General features: G+C 32.7%; 4 protein-coding genes and 1 long non-coding RNA gene across 5 annotated transcripts; 3 read left to right on the plus strand and 2 right to left on the minus strand.

Moving 5' to 3' along the window:
- The first annotated feature begins 1,989 nt into the window (after positions 1–1,989).
- Positions 1,990–2,550, plus strand: LOC18047925 (inactive protein RESTRICTED TEV MOVEMENT 2). Its single transcript, XM_006443397.2, has 2 exons — positions 1,990–2,083; positions 2,165–2,550. The coding sequence occupies exons 1-2, from the start codon at positions 1,990–1,992 to the stop codon at positions 2,548–2,550; spliced, it is 480 nt and encodes a 159-aa protein (XP_006443460.1).
- Positions 2,551–5,655: 3,105 nt separating this feature from the next.
- Positions 5,656–6,514, plus strand: LOC18047926. Its single transcript, XM_006443398.2, has 2 exons — positions 5,656–5,804; positions 5,896–6,514. Exons 1-2 carry the CDS (start codon positions 5,714–5,716, stop codon positions 6,426–6,428), a joined length of 624 nt encoding a protein of 207 aa, XP_006443461.1. The 5' UTR covers positions 5,656–5,713; the 3' UTR covers positions 6,429–6,514.
- A 189-nt stretch (positions 6,515–6,703) lies between these two features.
- On the minus strand, positions 6,704–7,310 carry LOC18047927 (mavicyanin). Its single transcript, XM_024187541.1, has 2 exons — positions 7,148–7,310; positions 6,704–7,035 (listed from the first exon to the last, which is right to left on the minus strand). The coding sequence occupies exons 1-2, from the start codon at positions 7,308–7,310 to the stop codon at positions 6,704–6,706; spliced, it is 495 nt and encodes a 164-aa protein (XP_024043309.1).
- A 6,929-nt stretch (positions 7,311–14,239) lies between these two features.
- LOC18047928 (tobamovirus multiplication protein 3) lies at positions 14,240–19,266 on the plus strand. Its single transcript, XM_006443400.2, has 11 exons — positions 14,240–14,554; positions 14,661–14,751; positions 14,833–14,885; positions 14,981–15,073; positions 15,179–15,250; positions 16,395–16,467; positions 16,564–16,609; positions 17,999–18,062; positions 18,161–18,214; positions 18,434–18,511; positions 18,899–19,266. The coding sequence occupies exons 1-11, from the start codon at positions 14,429–14,431 to the stop codon at positions 18,989–18,991; spliced, it is 843 nt and encodes a 280-aa protein (XP_006443463.1). The 5' UTR covers positions 14,240–14,428; the 3' UTR covers positions 18,992–19,266.
- On the minus strand, positions 19,245–19,828 carry LOC112100110. The gene is made up of 2 exons (XR_002906418.1): positions 19,634–19,828; positions 19,245–19,537 (listed from the first exon to the last, which is right to left on the minus strand). It is a non-coding gene; the product is annotated as an uncharacterized LOC112100110 (long non-coding RNA).
- Between the last annotated feature and the right edge of the window lie 544 nt (positions 19,829–20,372).

Below are 20,372 nucleotides of genomic sequence, written 5' to 3' on the forward strand. Positions count from 1 at the left end.
AGAACGAAGCCACCAAGAATGAGAGAAAACCGAGCTGAGAGAGTGAGGACAACCGAGCTGAGAGAGTGAGGACGGTGCCGAGAAAATGAGGGAGAATGAAGCCACCAATAATGAGAGAAAACCGAGTTGAGAGAGTGAGGACAACTGAGCTGAGAGAGTGAGGACGGTGCCGAGATAATGAGGGAGAACGGAGTTGTTGTTGTGTGGAGAACGAAACTGCTGGGTTTTTGTTGCAGTGAAAGGAGGCAGACGCGAGTGGGAGGAGCTGGGAAGAGCGTGTATGTTGTTGTGCACGTACGAAGAGCCTTTTAAAGTTTGCACAAAACGCACCGTTTTGTGCAAACCTTTGTGCGCAAATTTGTGAGCATATCGCTACTGTATTGAGAATCCTATAATTCTGGACATTGGTATTACTATCGAGATCACTCTCTCCAAAGAAATCGCTTTCAACCTATAATTAGACTCCCCTTTGGTAATTAGTGTGATGTTGTGACTTAAAAGCCATATACAGGATTTCTAGCTATTAAATTAGAGTTAATAGTAGTATAAAATAGTAAAGATAATACCAGTTCATCATGAAAAATGATGAAATCAAATTATCTTAAGCTGTGGCATTTTTCAAGAGTAGTATTTCATGAAACCTTTACTAGTTGAATTATATCAACTAAAATCTACAGTCACTTGGTGACTTAATTTATCGAATAGTGTAGAAATCATAAAAGTTTTAATTAACAAAAAAGACATTCATACAACATTAAGCACAATGTTAAGCACTGAACGGTGTGTGTTTTGAGTTAAGTATAAATTCTCACAGTGGCTAACACACAGCTCACAACATGCGCAAAACTCACACGAGTTTCCCGCAAAATCTCACCAGAATCGAATGCTCTCTCCATTGGCTCTCTATTTGTGTGGTGACTACCGGCTCTCTCTCTCTCTTTACCTCCCTCCCTCCCTCCCCCGTTGCTCACACATCTGACCTTACTTCCTTTTCACCATCGATTTTCTCTGTCTCTCTCTCGCTGTGGGTCTCTCAACAGCTCGCCGTCGATTGCATCTCTAACGGCTCCTCATTGTCTCTGTTGTCTCAAAAATTTGACTTGCAACTTCAACTTCACTCTCTCGGCTGCTGTAATAGATTTGTGGAGGTAATTTGATTCATTAATGCCAAATTTGGTTGAGTTGATTATGAATTTTAGAAGATTTAGTTGCCATTGTGGAAATTTGTGTAGAGAGTATCTATGGTCAAATTTTGTAGTGGGTAAGTGAGCTAGTTTAGATTGATTTGTAATTGCTGGTTGGATTTGTGGCTTGAGTGAGGTGTGGATTTGGTGGGAGGCAGAGGGAGAATGCGCATGCTGTCTGCCTTGCGTTCAACAGTGACATTTTTATATTTGTGCTCAAAATGCCCCGTTTGGTGCTTAATATTGGTGCTTAATGTTGTGTGAATATCGGAATTGTTTAATTAATTAGTTTGGTAAATATGTAATCACATGGCTATGAATTAGGAAAAGAAAGTTAGGGATAGGAAAGAGAAGGAATATTTTCTCACTCATGCGTGAGAAGATAGAATTTCACTTCCAGACTCAGCAGCTAGAGAGCAAGGTGAAGGGAATTGAATTGTACGTATTCGGATTTCGGTAAACCTCGAAATGTAATAATGTTAAATAAATAAATAAATAAAACGTGTAATTACTTTAAATGTCTTCAAACTAAGAAAAGAGAATTGTGAAGAAAAGAAGGAATATTAATTGTGTCAGCGCATGACAAAAGATTGTGTAGAGAGTGGAGAAGGATTCCAAAGACAAAAGCCAACTCAAATAATAAATTCTCTTTCGGAGCTCAAGCGACCCCTTCAATTCATTATAGCACAAGTGTGAATCCAACACATATAAAAAGCAACACATCAGGGAAATAGGAATGCATATATCATTCGCTCCACAAGACATTTTCCTTCATTTAAAAAAAAAAAAAAAAACAGATACATCAATGGAAACTAAGCTTCAGCTCCCAGCTGATTTCGAACCCTATTGCAGATGGCGGAGAGAGGAACATCAATACGTTCTTAAAGTCCATCTCAAAGGTGGTATATATAAATATTTCTAAATAAATATAATCAAGAAAAATTAGATGCTCTCATTTTCATATTATTACATGGTTGTAGGTTTCAAGAAAGATCAAATTCGTGTCTTTGTGAACGATCAGGGTAAGCTAAGGATTAGCGGAAAGCGTCCTATAGATGAAAACAATGTGGAGAGTTTTAGCAAAAGAATCGAAGTTCCTAAGGATTGCAAAAGTGATCGAATTAAAGCAAAGCTTTCTAATGGAATTCTTCGCTTAACAATGCCAAAGAAAACACATTCACATGTAACACGAAATCAAGCTGCTGCAACAGCTGGAAGAAACACTCTGAAACTTGGAGTTGGGGCGGTTGCTGTGGTGTTGGTGGCGGCGGCAGCTGCTGTTGAGGTGTATGTAGCCTTCAAATATCGCCAATGCTTTTTTAATATAGGCGAAACTTGGCGGTCGTCCAGGATTCAATATTTTTAGGAATGCCTCATCTTTTATATTTCTTAAATAATACTCAGAAATAATGATTTTTTTAAGTTACCCATAATGTATAACTTCCATAAATAAATAAATGTTCGATAAATTAATAATACTGATTAAATAATAAAATCTTTCGGACTCGACTTAAAATTTTTAGAAATAATCCCGTATTCACATATCAACAAATTGCGTAGAAAGGAAATAGTTTTTACGAAAATGAAATTCTTGTGTAGGGCAAAGTATAAATCCACAAGTTTTATTATTCTTATTTCTTTATCAAATATTCTTAATCAAACGAATACAAATTGAAGGATCAGCTTATAGTAATTAACATGCAATATTACTGCTCACAAAAATTTGCATAACTTGACAAGGAATTTATTTTTGGCCAAGTTCAAACCAGTGCAAAGTTAATCGGCGATCACCTAAATGTTGCTCACACCATGATCATTGATCATCACCATAAAACGAATGCGGCTACCGTAACCGGAGACCAGATGGCGTAGGGCATGTTTGGCTGTTAAGCTTCAGCTATTATGAGATAAAAGCTATAGTTATTAAGGAAAAACTTATGGGTCTATGACAGATAATAATTTTTTGTTAATTTATACATTTAACAACGATGAAAAAAAAAAGGGAATCAAGTCAGAGGAAACAGAAAAGAAACAAACCAGCAGCTGGGCTGTGCCGTCACAGCCCAACGGGCGTTACCAAACACACAACAGCCTAGCTACTGAGAAGTAGTGCCAAACTGGCCCACAATCCAGGAAGCACTACTTATATTAATCAATTAATTTACTTAGTTAAGGTGCAGCAGCATCACTGTATCCTGACTCAGCCTAACCGAGGCTTCCCTTTGATTTTTAATTGATAATTTTAAAACATACAGTAAAGATGATTCGAGTTTTCTTATTTCATATTTATACATGTATGTATGTATATGTAAATGAAGTCAAATTATTTTAACTTTTAAAATGTAATTGTATTATTGTTAGTATTTTTTGAACATGTCAATGAAATACTAGGTAAGCAACCCAAGAGGGGGATGAATTAAGTTTCTAAAAATTGTGGAGAAATATAAAAACAAAATGCAAATATCAAATAAAATTATTCAAATAATAAATAAATCACAACAATCAAAATGTAAAGAGACAAAGGAAAGAGAATCGAACATGAGATTTTTACATAGTTCGGCAAACTCTACCTATGTCCACGCCTCCAAACTCACCGGGCTTGAGGATTCTACTATTCAAACCTTACACCCTAAGGCTTCTAAAATCCTTTGATGTTAAAATGAAAATTGTACAATTTTTTTTCACACAATGTATGAGTTTTACAAATGAAAACCCAAAGTGTGATTTGATAAAAGACCAATCAAGTTCCAAGCACAAGAGAGATTGAATACACAATGACAAACTCAATGATGATCGTAGAATCCAACATTATTTGAATTTGATTGAGCTTTTTTATAATTGGAGAAGAAAACTAGTTGTTGGTGACTTTTTGGGCATAATCAAATTGTCGTCCACTACTGTCGGATCACCATTTTGACATTGTGTAAATTACCGTTATTCAGAATTTTGAATAACCGATTCATTGTTTAGAGTTGTTGGTTTGCCGTTTTATTCCAAAGACCTGCAAGATATTTATCGACTAGCCGTTTGTTCTAAACGATTCACCAATTGCAAACTAATTCCTCTTTGAAATTTGTCGGTTAGCCATTATCAATAAACAGTTTATCGGTTTCAAAGAATTTACTCTCTAGAATTTATCGGTTAACCGTTTTTTAATAAACAGTTCACCGTTATCTTCCAAAATCAAAACTATAAAATTTCCTTAAGAAAGCGGTTTGCTGACTTAGGATTAACGGTTATCAATTTATTTTCAAAATCTTATTTATGTCTAAAACAACTTCATATGGCTTAAAAAATAATTAGTTTTAAAGACTCCAACTTATTTATTCAGTCTGTAATAGGAATGGCAATGGGGTAGGGTGGGGGTGGGGAGGCCTACCCCATTCCCCACCCCGTTAGAAATTTTTGCCTCCATTCCCCACCCCATTCCCCAATAAATTTAGTGGGGTGGGGATGGAGAATCCCCATGTGGGGAATGATTTCCCCATCCCCACCCCATTCTCCATTTATCTATTTTATAATATATATAAATATATTATTTTAGTAAGTTAAAAATTAGAGACTTAAAATAAAATTATCATCATATTATAAAGTATTTAAATTCTTTTAAAAAAATATCTAAAAATTTGAAACAATATCTTAAAATGATATTAAAAGTGAAAAATATTTAAAGAGCGTAGCACCTTAAAAGAGAAAAGAAAATATAACAATGTTTCAGAGTTGAAAAATATTATAGGATTTTCTTTCATTCATATTTTGTTTATGTTGCATAAAAATTAAAAAAAAATTATTAATTGACATTATAATTGATAAAATAAAAATTATTAAATAAGAATTAAAAATATATTTATATATAATGGGGACTGGGGTGGGGGTGGGGTGGGGAGTACAAAACCAAACTCCACCCCATTAAGAATTTGGGGATTATTTTCCCCCCACTCCCCACCCCATTCCCTAAAAATTATTCAAAATTTTTCCCATTTGGGGTGGGGCTCCATGGGGCCCCAAACCCGTGGAAGATTTTGCCATCCCTAGTCTGTAATCATTAAAATCAATATTATAAAAATATGTATGATAACTGTCAACAATTGTGACTTTTTTAAAAGTAATTAATTATTCATAGAACCTTTACAAGTTGAATTATATAGATGAACTAAAATCTACAGTCACTTAAGTAGTTCATCAAATAGAATAGAAATTATATGAGCATTAATTAATAAGTTAGGTAAAGGTATAATTAATGACATGGCTACTAGGGAGGAGGAAGAAGGAATATTTTCTCACCGATGCAAAAGGAGATAGATTGTCAAGAGAATGAGATTATCCAAAGGCACAAACCAACTCAAATCAAATCCTTTGCTTTCAATAAGGAATTTATTCCCTTTCAAAGTCCAAAGAAATCTCAAGAGTTGGCCCATCATATAAAAAGCAACCAAGGGAAATAGAGATGCATCAGCATCATTCACTAGAAAATTACTCTATAACTCTCATACAAAAATTAAGCATAGCCAGATTTATATACATCATTGATGGAAACCAAGTTCTCAGTTGATGAGATCGAACCCTTCTGCAAATGGCAAAAAGAGGAACAACAAGATGTTCTTGAAGTCCATCTCCAAGGTGGTGTTATATCATATTCATTAACAATACACGCATTTTGCTAATAAAATCATCGATCCGTGATCTCATTAAATTGTTGTTATTGTCGCAGGTTTCCATAAATCACAACTGAAGGTCCAAATCAACAATCTTGGGGAGCTAACTATTAGCGGAGAACGTCCTCTAGATCAAGAAAATAAACGAGTTCGTTTTCGCAAACAGATAAATGTTTCAAAAGACTGCAAAAAGGAGGAAATTCATGCAAAGCTTTCAGGAGGGATTCTTTACATAATGATGCCGAAAATAATCCCTGTTTCGCTTCCTGCACAAGCTCGAGAACAAATTGTTAATCAAGAAAAGAGTAATAATAATAATGGAAATGCAAAGCAAAATGATATTGATCATAAGCCTGCCGCCGCGAGCGCAACCACGGCTGGAACAAGCCGTGCCGCTACGTGGAGCATGATGAGCAAGCTGCCGTCAACAAAGTGCATATCTGAGCTAAAATGTTCTGTTCCAAGGCTACAACAAATGGACGGCAAAACAGCTCTGAAACTTGGGGCTTTGGCTGCCGTCATGGTGGTGGCTGCTGTTGGGGCATATGCTGCCTACAAATATCACCGAGCTTTTCATGTTGACGACTAATTAATTTACGGACTCCAACAGTGTTTATGTTGTTTTCTTAAATTATTCCTTTGCTTGATGAGAAAATAACAATGCCTTGAAATGAAACGATCGGCTTCATTTTCTTAAATCCAAAAAAATTATTATTACTTTTTTCAATTAATCCATACAGGTATATATATAAAGAAGAGTAGAAAAAAGCAGCTTATTAATAGGCTATGTGCTGCTTGTGAAATTTTGCACCAACTTAATGTCACACAAAGAATTTATTGTTGGCCGACATATAAATGTTGCTCTCACACCATGATCATAGCCATAAAGACGAGTGCAGCGACGATAACCGGAGAGCCAGTTGCGATGATCCCGGAAGCAGCGTTATCCTCGGGAGTAGTCGGAGATGGTGCCGGAGCGTCGGAAATGACGTTAATGGCCAGCTTCTGGCCAAGGTCAGCACAGTGCCTCTTGGCCCCAACTTTGCCGCAAATGTACCATTTCTTTCCCGGGGTGGCGAGGGGGATCGTGTCATTTCCACTGATGAGTGGCTCGCTCAGTTTTGAGGCAACGCAGTCCTTGAATTCGTTAGCGTTCACTTTAATCACATTGTGGTTGGGAGGCGTGTATCTGAACACTGAAAAACATTATAAACCAATTAAAAAAAAAAAAATTAGTGTTATCAAAATAATTGCTTTTTAATTATTACCTTGCCCGCTAAGAAGTTAATTATTTAATATTTTATGTACCTAATGTGTCACCAACACGAAAAACTTTGTCCTTAGCCCAAGCTGCATAATCAAAGCCGGTCGTCCACCCGGTTTCATCACCGACGATGTGTTCCGTTGCCATGGCGACTGCCGGAAAAACAATTGCGACGATCGCAAGGGTGACAAACCGATAAGAAGCCATTAGAATAATGTTGAAGCTTAATCAAAGAGTATTAACCGGTGAAATATGAGTAAAAGGTTTTGTTATAAGCTTCAATTGTGATCTTGTAATGGGTTATTTGGGGTCTATTTATAGTGAATAATTGTCAGTGAAAATCAGATCATCTGCTTTAATAATTAACTTGAAAACAAGAAACAAACTGGCAAAGGGCTGGCTGGCATCGTGGCATATTATTACATTTCACAATGTGTTGCTTTGAGAATTGGAACCTCGGGTTATACAAAAGAACTGAGGAAGTCAAAATGATGTCTTTTGTTTTGAGTAAAGACATGCGAATAAGGATAAAGAAATTGGTGGTGTCGTGCGTATAATTGTTATTTTAGTGATTTTTTGGTTTGTGGGGAAAGGCAGTGATTAATTCGAGACAGAAGTTTACCGCCGGCTTTAATTATACAATAATAATATAGTTACTGTAAATAGCACAAAATTTAGTACAAAAAACAGAAAAAAAATTCTTATCTTTTAGTAAAAAAAAATTTTGTCTTCTAATAATGATGTGCTATTTTTTTCTTTTTTTACTTTTCGTGCATATATCATTGTTGTTAATTAAATATGGTAGAAAGAATATTTGTGAGAATAGTCCTCTCATTTTCTTGGTTTATTCGTTAGTCATTACCATTCACCGGCCAAATACAGCTATTTTGAATCTATTGATCGGTTTTTGGTATATACACACATGTATGCTTGAGTGTGTAAAATCTTTGCATATAACCTAACATAAAAATTTCTTTGCATATAGCCTAATTATTTGACTACTTTATTATAGAACTAATTTAATAATTTTACCCTTATAATGTATAAAGACCAAATTATAAGTCAAATTATTTCAATCTATATATTATAAAGGTAAACTAAAATATTAGGATTAAGATTCAATACTAAACTTAGTTTTTTATGAGAAACTAATCAATGGTAACATTTATTATTATTTTTTTATCTTTCTTATTTAGCAATTCAGCATTGAATCTTTGTCCAAAATATTATAGTACGATAAATCATGCTTTTGTCGATAATTTTATCCTTTTACATTACAATGATAAACTAGTCACTGATATTATGTAAATCAACCTTAATAGTTAAAGACGGCGAAGGATAATTGAGAAAATTAAAATAAGGTGGATCTAATTGATTCAGTTTGCTATTTGCAAACTATATATATACACATATATTTTAAGGAGATTGTAGTGAAGTTTAGCATTAAACAGGGGTGTGTTTAGGGGAATAACTATCAGGCCTACTTAAGAATTAACGAAGGAAAAATAAAAATAGAGAAAAAGCCATTCCCACAAATATTTCTTCTATCAAGTTATATAGCCGACGCTCAACTTCAATCAATCACTGCACACTTTTCCCTCAAAGCCATTATAAATAGTATCATTATCATTATCGTCATCAATCTTCTTCACCTTCTTCATTACCGTCACTAATCCTTTGCTAGTTACAATCGGAGATTATAACAAAATATGTTTATTCACTCAATTTCATTTGTGTTCCCTTATAACAAAATTTTTTAAGTTATATAACAAAAAAATTATCTATATTTTTTCTTGAATTTTAAGTTAAATAATAAAAATATTATTTTATCAGTGAAAAATTAGATCTAATAGTCATAGAAGTAATGATGTTGGCTTCTAAAAGTTTAATTAAGTCTCTAAAAGTTTAATTAAGTCATTTTGAAAAAATTTTATTTGACTAATCATCCGATTTAAATCTTAGAAGAGGTAGAGGGTTAAATTTTGATACAAAATTTTATCAACACCTCTACTTTTTGAGAAAAAAATAAAGTATCGACATTAAAAATTTCAGTAACTTTTTAAAAATACAAGAGTAAAGTGAAGTGATAATTAGACAAAACACACTTACTAAAAAGTGAATTCAACCAATAATTTATTACAAGTTGTCACAAGGATGTGCGTTTTCAATGTCTCGATTCAAATTATTTTTTAAAAAAAAATTCAATGTAATCTATATTGATTAATCTGTTAAATCCTCAATTCAGTTCATTTTAATCTGATATCTATTCACCCAAGCCCCAAGGACCTAGGTTAAGTTGATAAAGTTTCTAAGGCAACAAATTAAGTTACAAAATTTTAGGTATAAAATTGGAAAACTAAAAGTACCCGTAACAGGACTCCATTTGGATCACCTCACAAATTTGTTCCCTCCAGCAAAAAGAAAAAAGAAAAAGAAATTGAGATCAATTACGAGAGAATGCTTCAGAGTTAAGAAATTGGCAAATTAATAATATACGTAGGGGGCTTTGGGAAAGTACCAATGTGCCATGCATGTTTTATGTAGTACATAAATGTACACATATACTTCTGTATGTTAAATTGTTAAATGATGTTCCTAAAATTTAATGAGAAAGTACTATATTAATATTATAATTAAGAGTCACTAGGAGCTTAAATTTATAAAATTGATAGGACGTTGGGATATACTGAGTATAGTTTAGAATACGAGTTAGTATAAAAAAAAAGATACAACCCCTATTTTATTATGAATAATGAATGAGATCTAAATAGTCGAGTCCCAAATTTCTTATAATTGATCAAATTAATATTTTACTATCCAATAGATAAAGTCATATTAATTGAGACTGGACTATTGAGATTCCTGACGTTACTCTATTAAAGAAAAAAAAATTGAGTATTGATTGATGTACTGAAATATGTTAATGATGTTTCCAAATCCAATTAATAACATAATATGGTTACATCAACCATAATAAAGCCAGCTGTGGTTTTGTGCACATTAACTGGCTAGAGTGTTTTCAGAAAGCACAAGTGAGATACGAGGGAGCTATATATATTAGCTAACAGTGGCCTTTCCTTTTTCCCTCTGTAATCAAATATTTTGTGGATCAAATGTTTGGAAACTCATATGTTCTGCTTATGCTACCCTGAAGAGGACATTATGTCTTTTTGAGCATTTTTTTTCTCTCGTAATTATTATTAGCAGATAGAATTGCTGGCACTTACGTTTCTGTATTCAATATTGCTTTATTTTTTTGCAGGACTTTACGGGAAAGATTAAGGGTTATTGGGCAGGCAGAGCAGATTCGGTGCAAGGTTCATTTGAACTTTTGCGTGCACGCACAACTTTAGTTATTTATTCATTGCTGTGGTTTGTGTTTATTATCAATTAAAGTCCTCCCACGATTGATTATAGCATTGAAATAATGCGAGTCATTTAGAGGGTTCGCCCGCGCATGCACTTTACTCATGTTGGTTATATTAATGACAAAGCCGACATGTCGTTTGGAAACAATACGATAAATGATGGGTCATCTATATCATGTGTGGTGAAAAGATATTTTTAATCTATGATAATTGTTGTTGTTATTATTGCTGCTGCTGCTACTAATCAATTAAGGACATTTGGTTCTGGTTTTCAAGGAAAACAAAAAACAAAAAAACTAAATCGAAATCTAAAAATCGAACTAAATCGATTTTTTCAAAATGGATTCAGTTCTATCCAACCAAAATGCCAATCATATCATTTTTTTTTCTTGATATTTGATTCTCAAAATGATTTCATGCCTTTTTTTTTTTTTCGCACCTAAAACTATCCTCAGTTAATTGATTAGCATATTTTTAATAATATTTTAAAAAAGTCACTGACATAGTTTTCTTTTAAATCTAGAGCATTCTTGAAGAATTTTATCTACAACAAATATTAAAAAAGAAAAAAAAAAGTGAAGTTTGTGGATTTTAAGTTTACAATATCATGATGATATAATGGTATATTTATACGTAGAAGTTTATCATCTAGTTATTTTACCATAATCAAAATTATAGCTTCAATTGTAATTAACAGTTGTAGTTGTAATTGAAATCATTATTATAAGTACCATCAAAGATGGTAAATAAGTGATTTTGTAAATTACAAAATTTATCATCTAATAAATGAATGACTTACGGTAGTTGGAACTCAAATATTATGATTATTCATATTTTTGTGATTTTATCTTTTTACAATTATAATTTTAATGATTATTATTCCATATAACTATTAAAAAGCAACAATCTATTGATATAATTAAAATAATTTGGAATTCATCTAAACAGATGACGCGTTGTTTGCTAAGAAACAGTAAGATGTCACGTCGTATATTTATTAATGAAGACTTTGACATGTCGTTTATGGTTAAAAAAACTAAATGACGAGTCATCTATACGATGCGCGGGCACTAACATTTTTGGCATGTCGGTTATATTAATGACAAGGCCAACATGTCGTCTTTTTTCTATAAAACGATATGTTGTTTTATTACATAAGAATAAATGACGGGTCACCTATAACCTTTGTGCCGATTAAAATATTATTATTATTACTAATACTGCTGCTGCTGCTTCTGCTTCTGCTATCACCACCACCACAACCACCATTAACATAGATAACAATAATAATATTAAGGACAGTAATTAAGGAAATTTTGACAACTTGTAACAATTCATTTTGATTTTTAGACAAAGTAAACACATCAATAAGAATACAATCTATTCCAATCTCGATTCGTGCAACTAAAATAAATATGTTATTCTAATTCTAATTCCAATCCATTCCTATTACCAATTAATAAACATACTATTAAAGTATTAGAAGTTATATTACTGAAAAATAGATGACTTATTGTCTCCGAAGTAAAATTTTACAATGACTATTTTTTTCAAAATAACATTGACTACTAAATGCTAATTAGGGGCGGTTAACAAGTTGAGTCGATTCGATATTGAATTCTAAAGATCTGATAAGAATAAAACATGAAAAAGAATTGAACCAGAACAAAAAAAAATTTTGATCAAATCCTTCAAATATTTATAATGTTTTTTAATTTCTTGCTAATTTTAACTTTTTATATTTTTATTTTCATTTTTATCCTTTTAAATCTTGCTTTTGGCACTATTTTAAATAAAAAATATTAATGTTTTTTTATTCGGTTTCGATAAAAAAAAAAAAATCGAATCAGAACCTGAAAATCGAATTAAACTAATTTTTTTGAAACAGGTTTGATTCTGCCCAACCCCGATGCTTAATCATATATATTTTTTTCTTTTTATAATATTTGGCCCTCAAAAGGATTTTGTACTTTTTTTTTGTCATTTCACGCCTACAACTATCCCCGATTAATTGATTAGCATATTTTTTAATAATAATTTTCAGAAAGAATATGTCACAAGACTTAGTTTTCTCTTAAATCTAGAGTATTCTTGACGAATTTTGTATACAACAAATATGAAAAAAATGAAGTTTGTGGATTATATTGGATTTCAATCAGTCATTGGATTAGATTGGATATAAAATAATTTATTATCTTGTTTATTTTTTATCATGCAACTGTTAAATGGAATGTTTGTTTGTCAATAGTTGCACTACACTTACAAATATATTGGAATAATCATAATATCCCCTAATTAAACTCCATCATATATTTAATTTTGTATTTTATATCCAATCTAATCCAATGACTGATTGAAATCCAATATAATCCACACTAATAAAAAATCAAATCGAATCAAACCAGTCATAATAAAAATCTACAAATAAAAATCGTTAATTGCTATCTAGAGTTCTAATTACTCTCTCTCTCTCACACACACACATCAATTCCTTTAATATTTTATCATTCGTGCTTTTTACTATCAGGGTCCATGTAGTTGAAAAAAAAGAACAATTGAAATTTGAATATTAAAATCAAATACTCGTTGCATCTTGCAGTTTGTTCCCTGTATTATTATTGTACATTTATAGTCAAACAAATTCTTTTTTTTTAATAAGTTAAATATAAAAGTGACACATAACTTTGTAAAAAAATTAATTAATTTGGATTGTATCCATTTGTTAATTGGATTGGATTGAATTGTAAAATCTCCAACTTACAACTTCCAACCTTTTGCGTTAATAATGATCCATTCTTATTTCATTACTAAAGCTTGAGGAGGGTTCAGTTTCTTGTGTGATTTATGAGAGTAACTTTTTTTTTATTCTATAAAAGAGTAGAATTTCGATTGTACTGCATCAATACGGATTTCCACGAACATCAGAGTAGATTTTTTAAGTCTCCTCTTTCGTTTCTATCCACAAGTTTGTAACGTACTGCGTAATATACTAATATTTATGAAAAAAATTGAATGCAAGTATACTTTCTGAACTCTGAATTGAAGTACATTTGAAAATAATATTAATAAAAAATTGAAACTTTTATTAAAAAAATATATATTGTTGATTGACTTGATTCCTTTCTTTCCATAGAAGAAACTAAACAAAGGAAAAGGAATCGTTTCCCCTCTTTATTTCCTTAATAACCAAGAATCTCAACAATCCCAAAACATTCACTCAAAGACTCACCTGAATTGCCACTTATGTTTTAATCTAGTAGTGAATCATTATTTTCAAAGTTAAAAAATATTATGAGGATAGTGGTTCAAGTTTTCATATGCACAACCTCTTTCAATTAAATAAAAAATTGTATGAAATTAATTTATAAATTTTTTTTATTTACGAAATACAAGTGGAGTAGAGACATCTCTCGTCTGTGAGGGTCATATGTGGGTATGTACTTTATAAAATTAATATAATAATGTGAATCACAAATTATATATTTAATTATAAATATTAGTGTAATATCTACTCTAATAATAATTGTAAATATTTATGTAATATAATAATATGTAGTGTCATCCATATTAAAAAAAAAAAAAGACTAAGCTGAATTGAATTTTTAACAACGTAATTATTAAAAAAAAAAACAGAACCTTAAATCCCTCTACGAGTGGCTAATCTATTTTAGCTTTAGGACACGTGCGGTGTCGGGAAAGTGAACACGCGTGATCATGACGTGGCGTGCGCCTCCTCCCGCACCTTACGTATATGTCCTCAACAAATCAAAAATCACATAAAGAACAGAACCGCTTGAGCGCTTCCATGTTCTATATCTGTTCCTTGGCTGGCTGTTAAATAAAATAATTTTAATTCTTCATAAATCTTCCGATTAAAACATAAAATTTGCGAAATTAATAAATTTCAGAGATTGAAAAAAAAGGAAAAAAAAAGAGAGACAAAAGTGTGTTTGATTGATGGACGTGGCAATGCCGGTGGTTGCTTCCAATTGGTGGCACGACGTTAACGAATCACCGCTCTGGCAGGATCGCATCTTTCACGTACTCGCCGCCCTCTACGGCCTCGTCGCTGCCGTCGCTCTGGTACTTATCCAACCCCCGGCGTTTTATATAATTATTAGGTTTTTTTAAGATTCAAAATTAGCTGAAACTTTTATTAATTATTAACTTAGGGTTACCTTTTAATTAGGTTCAATTGATTCGAATACAATTAAGAGTTCCAGAGTACGGCTGGACCACGCAGAAAGTCTTCCATTTTCTTAATTTCATCGTCAATGCTGGTTCGTATTTTATTTATTCACTTTTTTTTTTTTTAAATTTAATTCGTTATGATTTTTTTTTAATTTTTGTTTTATTGGCAGTTCGATGTGTAGTTTTTGTGTTTCGGCGGGATGTGCAGAAGTTACAACCAGATGTATGTTTGTGTTTTTAGTTAATGTGTATCGTTACTTTATTTTACCTTATTAGTCTCTAACTCTTGTTCTGTTGATTGATTACCTGCTGTTTTAGATTGTCCGACATATAGTGCTTGATATGCCAAGTCTTGCCTTCTTCACGACGTATGCTCTTCTCGTTTTGTTCTGGGCTGAAATTTACTATCAGGTTCGGATTCTTTTTTTCTTTTTTTTTTATGGGGCTTTTTTATAGATATTTTGCTGCACTCTGAATCAGTTGCTTTATTTCAATTTTGATATGTTTTTTAAACAGGCTCGAGCAGTATCTACTGATGGGCTGAGGCCGAGTTTCTTTACTGTTAATGCAGTGGTTTATATTGTTCAGGTGAAATTTCTCGTTCTTTGTCTCAGTCCAAGTCCAAGAAAAAAATGGAAAGACACGAGCTGGATTCATTCCTTCTACATGGCTGCTAGTCTTGTTTTATGAAAAAAAAAAAGGCTTTTCTTTCCTGTTTCTCTAATTTGATAATTGCCAAATCATTGAGGATGCGTTATAGAATAGTGGATTGGAAGTTTTGACGAATGAATTACTATCCTCGAAAGAGAAATAATTTTAAAATTGTCATTTAGTGAATTTGTAAACAGTGTAATAATACACTTTTGTTGAATCTTTTGTATTAAGCTTATTTATAAATCTTGAGCGTGTGATTTATTTCTTTCTGTTCTTTTTATGGAAATACAGCTTATCAATTGTCATACCATTGGTTGAAGACTTAGGAATTTTCAGTGACAAGTAGATATCAAATTTAGGATTTTTAGTTAAATATTTTGATTCAAGTGCTAAAGTTGTAGATGACATAGGGTTTTAAATCATTGAATTGACTGGAAGTACCTACAAAATGAAGATAGGACCTATTTTGGGCAGGTCAGCTGTTACGTATGAAGAAGTTGGCAACTTGGAGATAATTTAAAAGGAACGAACATCTATGTGATGACATGCTCTGTGCATGCTATCTACGGGATCCTATTGTCTTTTTCAACTCTCACTTTTCTCTTATTTACCTATTTATTTTAAGGGCATCATGCAAAAATTGTAGAATATGATAGATGGTATTTTTCTTTTTTAAGAATAGTAGATAACAAGTTTGTAAAATTTTATGTTACAACTTTCTTTGCTGGGAACACCGTACATGACATTAATATGATTGTAAACCTAGCGGTTAATCCTACTCCAACTGGGTTTACATGACGCAGAGTTTGGGTTTTCCTTTGGGTTGATGGTAGAAAAATTGACAGATGGGTCATACATCCTGCTAGGCTATAGGATATGATGACTAAGGTCTATTAACATATGTTTATGAAGAGATAGATTTGAGGTTTAAGAATGTTTCTAAAATTTAGGTTCCCTAGATCATTTTCTATGATGTTAATAGGTTTGTTTATGCTGTTTTTGAAATAAATTTTTTCTTAGTATGATTGTTTTGATTTTTTGTTTAATATCCTTCTTTCTTTCACTCAATTGGTTTCAGATTGCTCTGTGGTTGGTCTTATGCTGGAAGCCTATCCCAGTTATTATAATCCTATCTAAAATGTTCTTTGCAGGTAATTTCATCGCCCTACATTTACTAAACTGTACATATTGTGTATTATTTGATTGTTGCATTGATAAACTTCCTCTCAATGTCTATATGCCTGCAGCTGTATCTTTGTTTGCTGCCCTTGGGTTTCTACTTTATGGTGGAAGGTAATTATGTTTAATTTTGGTGTTAGCTACGTTTGTTTAAATGGTTGAATGACATGAGTGACAATATGGTTGTGGCATCTATATAGGTATTAGCATTTTATAATTATCATAATGTTGTGAACGATTTTTATAAAGTATCAAATGTCCTTAATCTTATTCCATATTTTCAGGACTTCACTCAGTTAATTACATCGACACAATTACTTTTTCTGCAGAAATACCAACAGCATATTCTAGTTTCTTGTCCATAAAGTCATGTCAATTACTCTCTCTCTCAAACACATGCGCACGCACGCACGCACAGAGTAACACATGCACATATGTGTTTATATTATTTCATTGATGGCGCACATGTGATCCTAATTTGATTAATATAGGTAATAAGTCATAAATTGTACGACTTTATTTGTCCAAGACAATAAGAACAGATTGCATGTAGCAATCACATAAGAGTAAAATGATCTTCTTTGTGTTCCCAAAAATGTTTTAAAAAAAAAAATGAAATGGTTATTGAATATTAATCCGTGAGTAACACATTTTAAGCAATTCATGAACTATTTTGTAAATTAATTTATTATTACATAAATTACAGAACTATAGACCAAGAAGGGAAGAATAATATTGGCTTCGTTGAGTTTCTGTGTAATTGATTATGGAGCTTTGTCAAATTAATATCTTACTAAGTATCTATATTATAGTCAACAACTCAACCCTTCTAGTCAGATATTCTGATCCATATGTGATGCACAGAAGAAATTTTAGTGTTGATGAAATATCTAGCATTGTGTTTTAATGAAATGTCTACTAAAATATCTTTATTGGGTCCATTATTAATCTTCAATCCTACATTGTAGAGAATGATCCTATTGAAGCAATGATGAATCCCAACTTTGAATGGGATTAATTTACTCTATGTCATCCTTCATTGTCCCCTGGACACTACTTTGTTTCTGACATATGTCACTACTTATCCTTCTTGTTTGCTTTACTTGCTGGACAAATGCAGCCTTTAGAATCCAGACAAGAAGTTGTGTTTTTAGCAATTTGCAATGTGGTTCATAAATCATAGGGTTCCTTATCTAGAGTTGAGCTCCTAAAGTTTTTTATTCCTGGCTAATGAACTTTTGTGTTTAATGAATCAATGGTGCTTCCTAACAAAAAATAAAAAAATTGGCAGTAGTATTATTTTGTTTATCGTTCATTATTGTGTAGTTCTTTTAATCTCAACTCTATCCTACGGTATTGTTATTTGGTGGTGGTGATGAGATGATGTTCTGTTTAATGAATGTGGCATACAGTATAGCTCTGGCCTATTCATTCTTTTTCCTTTCTTTTGGTGAAGGGATGAGCAATCACCTCATGTTTTGTCCTTGCGCTGTCTTCATGCAGGCTGTTCTTAATGTTGCAGCGTTTCCCTGTAGAATCCAAAGGTCGGCGTAAGAAGTTGCAAGAGGTAATCATTTCTTTTGGTATTTAATCTTATTGATAAACGTCCATCATTTTATTTTACAAGTTTTTTACAAAGTTTTACTTCTGTTCATGGTTTGGCAGGTTGGTTATGTGACCACCATATGTTTCACATGCTTTCTTGTCAGATGTATTATGGTGAGTTCTGTATTTCATCTCTCATTACACTATTATGCTTAACTTGGGAGCTTCATGTCTTTGAACAACATAACAATGATGGATAGTTAGGATCATTAACAAGTAAAACCATTCCTAGTTGTCGATTCATATGGAAACATTGGCACAGGTATTGCTTTTTGATATCTGTTTCCGGGTTCATCTTACGTTTAGCTCTTTTTCTTGTTTCGTTTGTTGTAGATGTGCTTCAATGCATTTGACAAAGCTGCAGACCTTGATGTTTTGGATCATCCAGTTCTGAACTTCATATATTACCTGGTATGTTTTGGCTTCTGTATGCAGTGTAATTGCATGGTCAGGTATCAAGTGACATTTTTTGGGCATGCGTATTAAATATTTAGTCTGCAGGGGTTGCTTAGTTTATTTTTTTTGTTTCCCCTTCTCTCTCTTCAAAGGATGTATTCCGTTTGTACAATGCTCTGTTTTTGCTGGGGTAATAAGATGCAACTTTGTGATGAGAAATATTTGTCTTTTGTGTTAATGAAGGTGATGTTGCTTATGATCTGACATGCTGATTTATAATGCTACTATGTATTGAAATTTATGTTTACTTGTGTAGATGCATTTTCTGCTTAGATATTTTGCATGTAAGTGTTTTCATTCTTAATGTTCATACCATGTCACCAACACTTCCTCTCTTTGCAGTTGGTGGAGATACTACCTTCTACGTTGGTCCTTTTCATTTTGAGGAAGTTGCCTCCCAAACGTGGTATCACTCAATATCATCCTATACGGTGACGGGTCTGGAGATACTTGATAGACACAGACAAAGGCATACCTAGAGAAAAAGAGCAAACGTTCTTTAACTCACAGAAGATAAGATACAAGAGGGGAGTCAAAAAAAGATGCCTATTGTGTTTAGAGTTCACAGATTCACAAATCAAGGGAGCTCGCTTGTCTGTGGAAACGAAAATGATGTTGTAAGGATTGTGAAATGTTTTGTTTGTGATTTTGTCATTGTATTTCTTGCAACTGAAGTCGATGCTTTCTTAAGAGAAAGGGTTAATACTGTGTCTTGTACGTGTCCCATTGTTTTTCCTTTCTGCTCTCGTTTCAATAGGTTTTATTGTTCGATTTGCAGAGAAAAATGTTTTTTGAGTTTGTGGTAGATCCATGCGGTCAAACAAATTCACAGATAGAGGTTTTGAGTTTATATATTCAAGACCTGAGAAAACACACCTGTTGCAAGAATTGCAAGCCCTTGGTCGGTAGTTTTACACGGAGGCTGAAAAATCTTCTTGAAGGCTATTTCTTTGTTCCTCGTTCAATAGCGCCACATGTTGTCTATGAATAAAACCAATAAGGGCAATAAGCAATGAACTCACGACATGAAAAACAAATTTGAAGAAGTATTTCAGTTTATCATTTACAGAAAACTACCTGTGATTCTCTTTAAGTATGAGTTGTGATGCGAGAGCACGGTTCGAGCAGAAAATTATCTGATGAAATTTCATGATCGGTTTGGTGTCGGTGTGTATGCTCTCCAGTTTCGAAAGCTGGATAAATATTTCAATAGCTATTGTTTTAGTGTTGTTAAAAGGAAGGAGAAAGCAGAATGAATCTTATTAGGAAAACAGGATTGGTAGGAAAGGTAAGTTTTGACTGGCAGATGGCTTGCCATACTTAACGAACTCTGCAAATTTGAATGGTAGGTTTTATTTGGTATAATTTACGAAGGAAGTTTGAAATGCATGTTATGAGTTTGGCTTTATAACTTGGGAAGAGTTGGACAAATTCCTCAATTGAGCCAATTCGGAGACTCAAGCCTTCTAGCTTCTACCTCTTAAATTAGTAAGGGAAATTTGTTAGTAATTCACTGAGTTTGTTGCTTCGTGTTGGCATACGCATATTTGAAGTTAGAGAATAAGATTCTCCCCGCTTTGAACTTTTTATCTTTGAGATAAGGGATTTGATTATAATAAATTAACATAAATCTTTAAAACAATACATCTCTGGCCAATTTTCTTACCGAGATGTATTTTTTATTTCACTATTTCATTTTACTACATTACAAACATATGCTTCAACCACACAACACTTCCTAGACAGACCGACAAGTTAATCAAACTGTAAAAAGGCTAAAACCAACTTATTATTTGAGTGGAAATGACTCCTAATC

Source organism: Citrus clementina, unplaced genomic scaffold (assembly GCF_000493195.1).
Source record: "Citrus clementina cultivar Clemenules unplaced genomic scaffold, Citrus_clementina_v1.0 scaffold_3, whole genome shotgun sequence".
Taxonomy (NCBI): Eukaryota; Viridiplantae; Streptophyta; class Magnoliopsida; order Sapindales; family Rutaceae; genus Citrus; species Citrus x clementina.

Bases quoted from the DNA above. Each gene is read 5' to 3' on its own strand.
- LOC18047925 (XM_006443397.2), top strand. From the start codon at position 1,990: ATGGAAACTAAGCTTCAGCTCCCAGCTGATTTCGAACCCTATTGCAGA. The intron at 2,084-2,164 runs GTGGTATATATA...ACATGGTTGTAG, and splicing joins TCTTAAAGTCCATCTCAAAG to GTTTCAAGAAAGATCAAATT.
- LOC18047926 (XM_006443398.2), top strand. From the start codon at position 5,714: ATGGAAACCAAGTTCTCAGTTGATGAGATCGAACCCTTCTGCAAATGG. The intron at 5,805-5,895 runs GTGGTGTTATAT...TTATTGTCGCAG, and splicing joins TCTTGAAGTCCATCTCCAAG to GTTTCCATAAATCACAACTG.
- LOC18047927 (XM_024187541.1), bottom strand. From the start codon at position 7,310: ATGGCTTCTTATCGGTTTGTCACCCTTGCGATCGTCGCAATTGTTTTT. The intron at 7,036-7,147 runs GTACATAAAATA...AATGTTTTTCAG, and splicing joins TCGTGTTGGTGACACATTAG to TGTTCAGATACACGCCTCCC.
- LOC18047928 (XM_006443400.2), top strand. From the start codon at position 14,429: ATGGACGTGGCAATGCCGGTGGTTGCTTCCAATTGGTGGCACGACGTT. The intron at 16,610-17,998 runs GTAATTATGTTT...GTCTTCATGCAG, and splicing joins TTTCTACTTTATGGTGGAAG to GCTGTTCTTAATGTTGCAGC. The intron at 18,512-18,898 runs GTATGTTTTGGC...CTCTCTTTGCAG, and splicing joins TGAACTTCATATATTACCTG to TTGGTGGAGATACTACCTTC.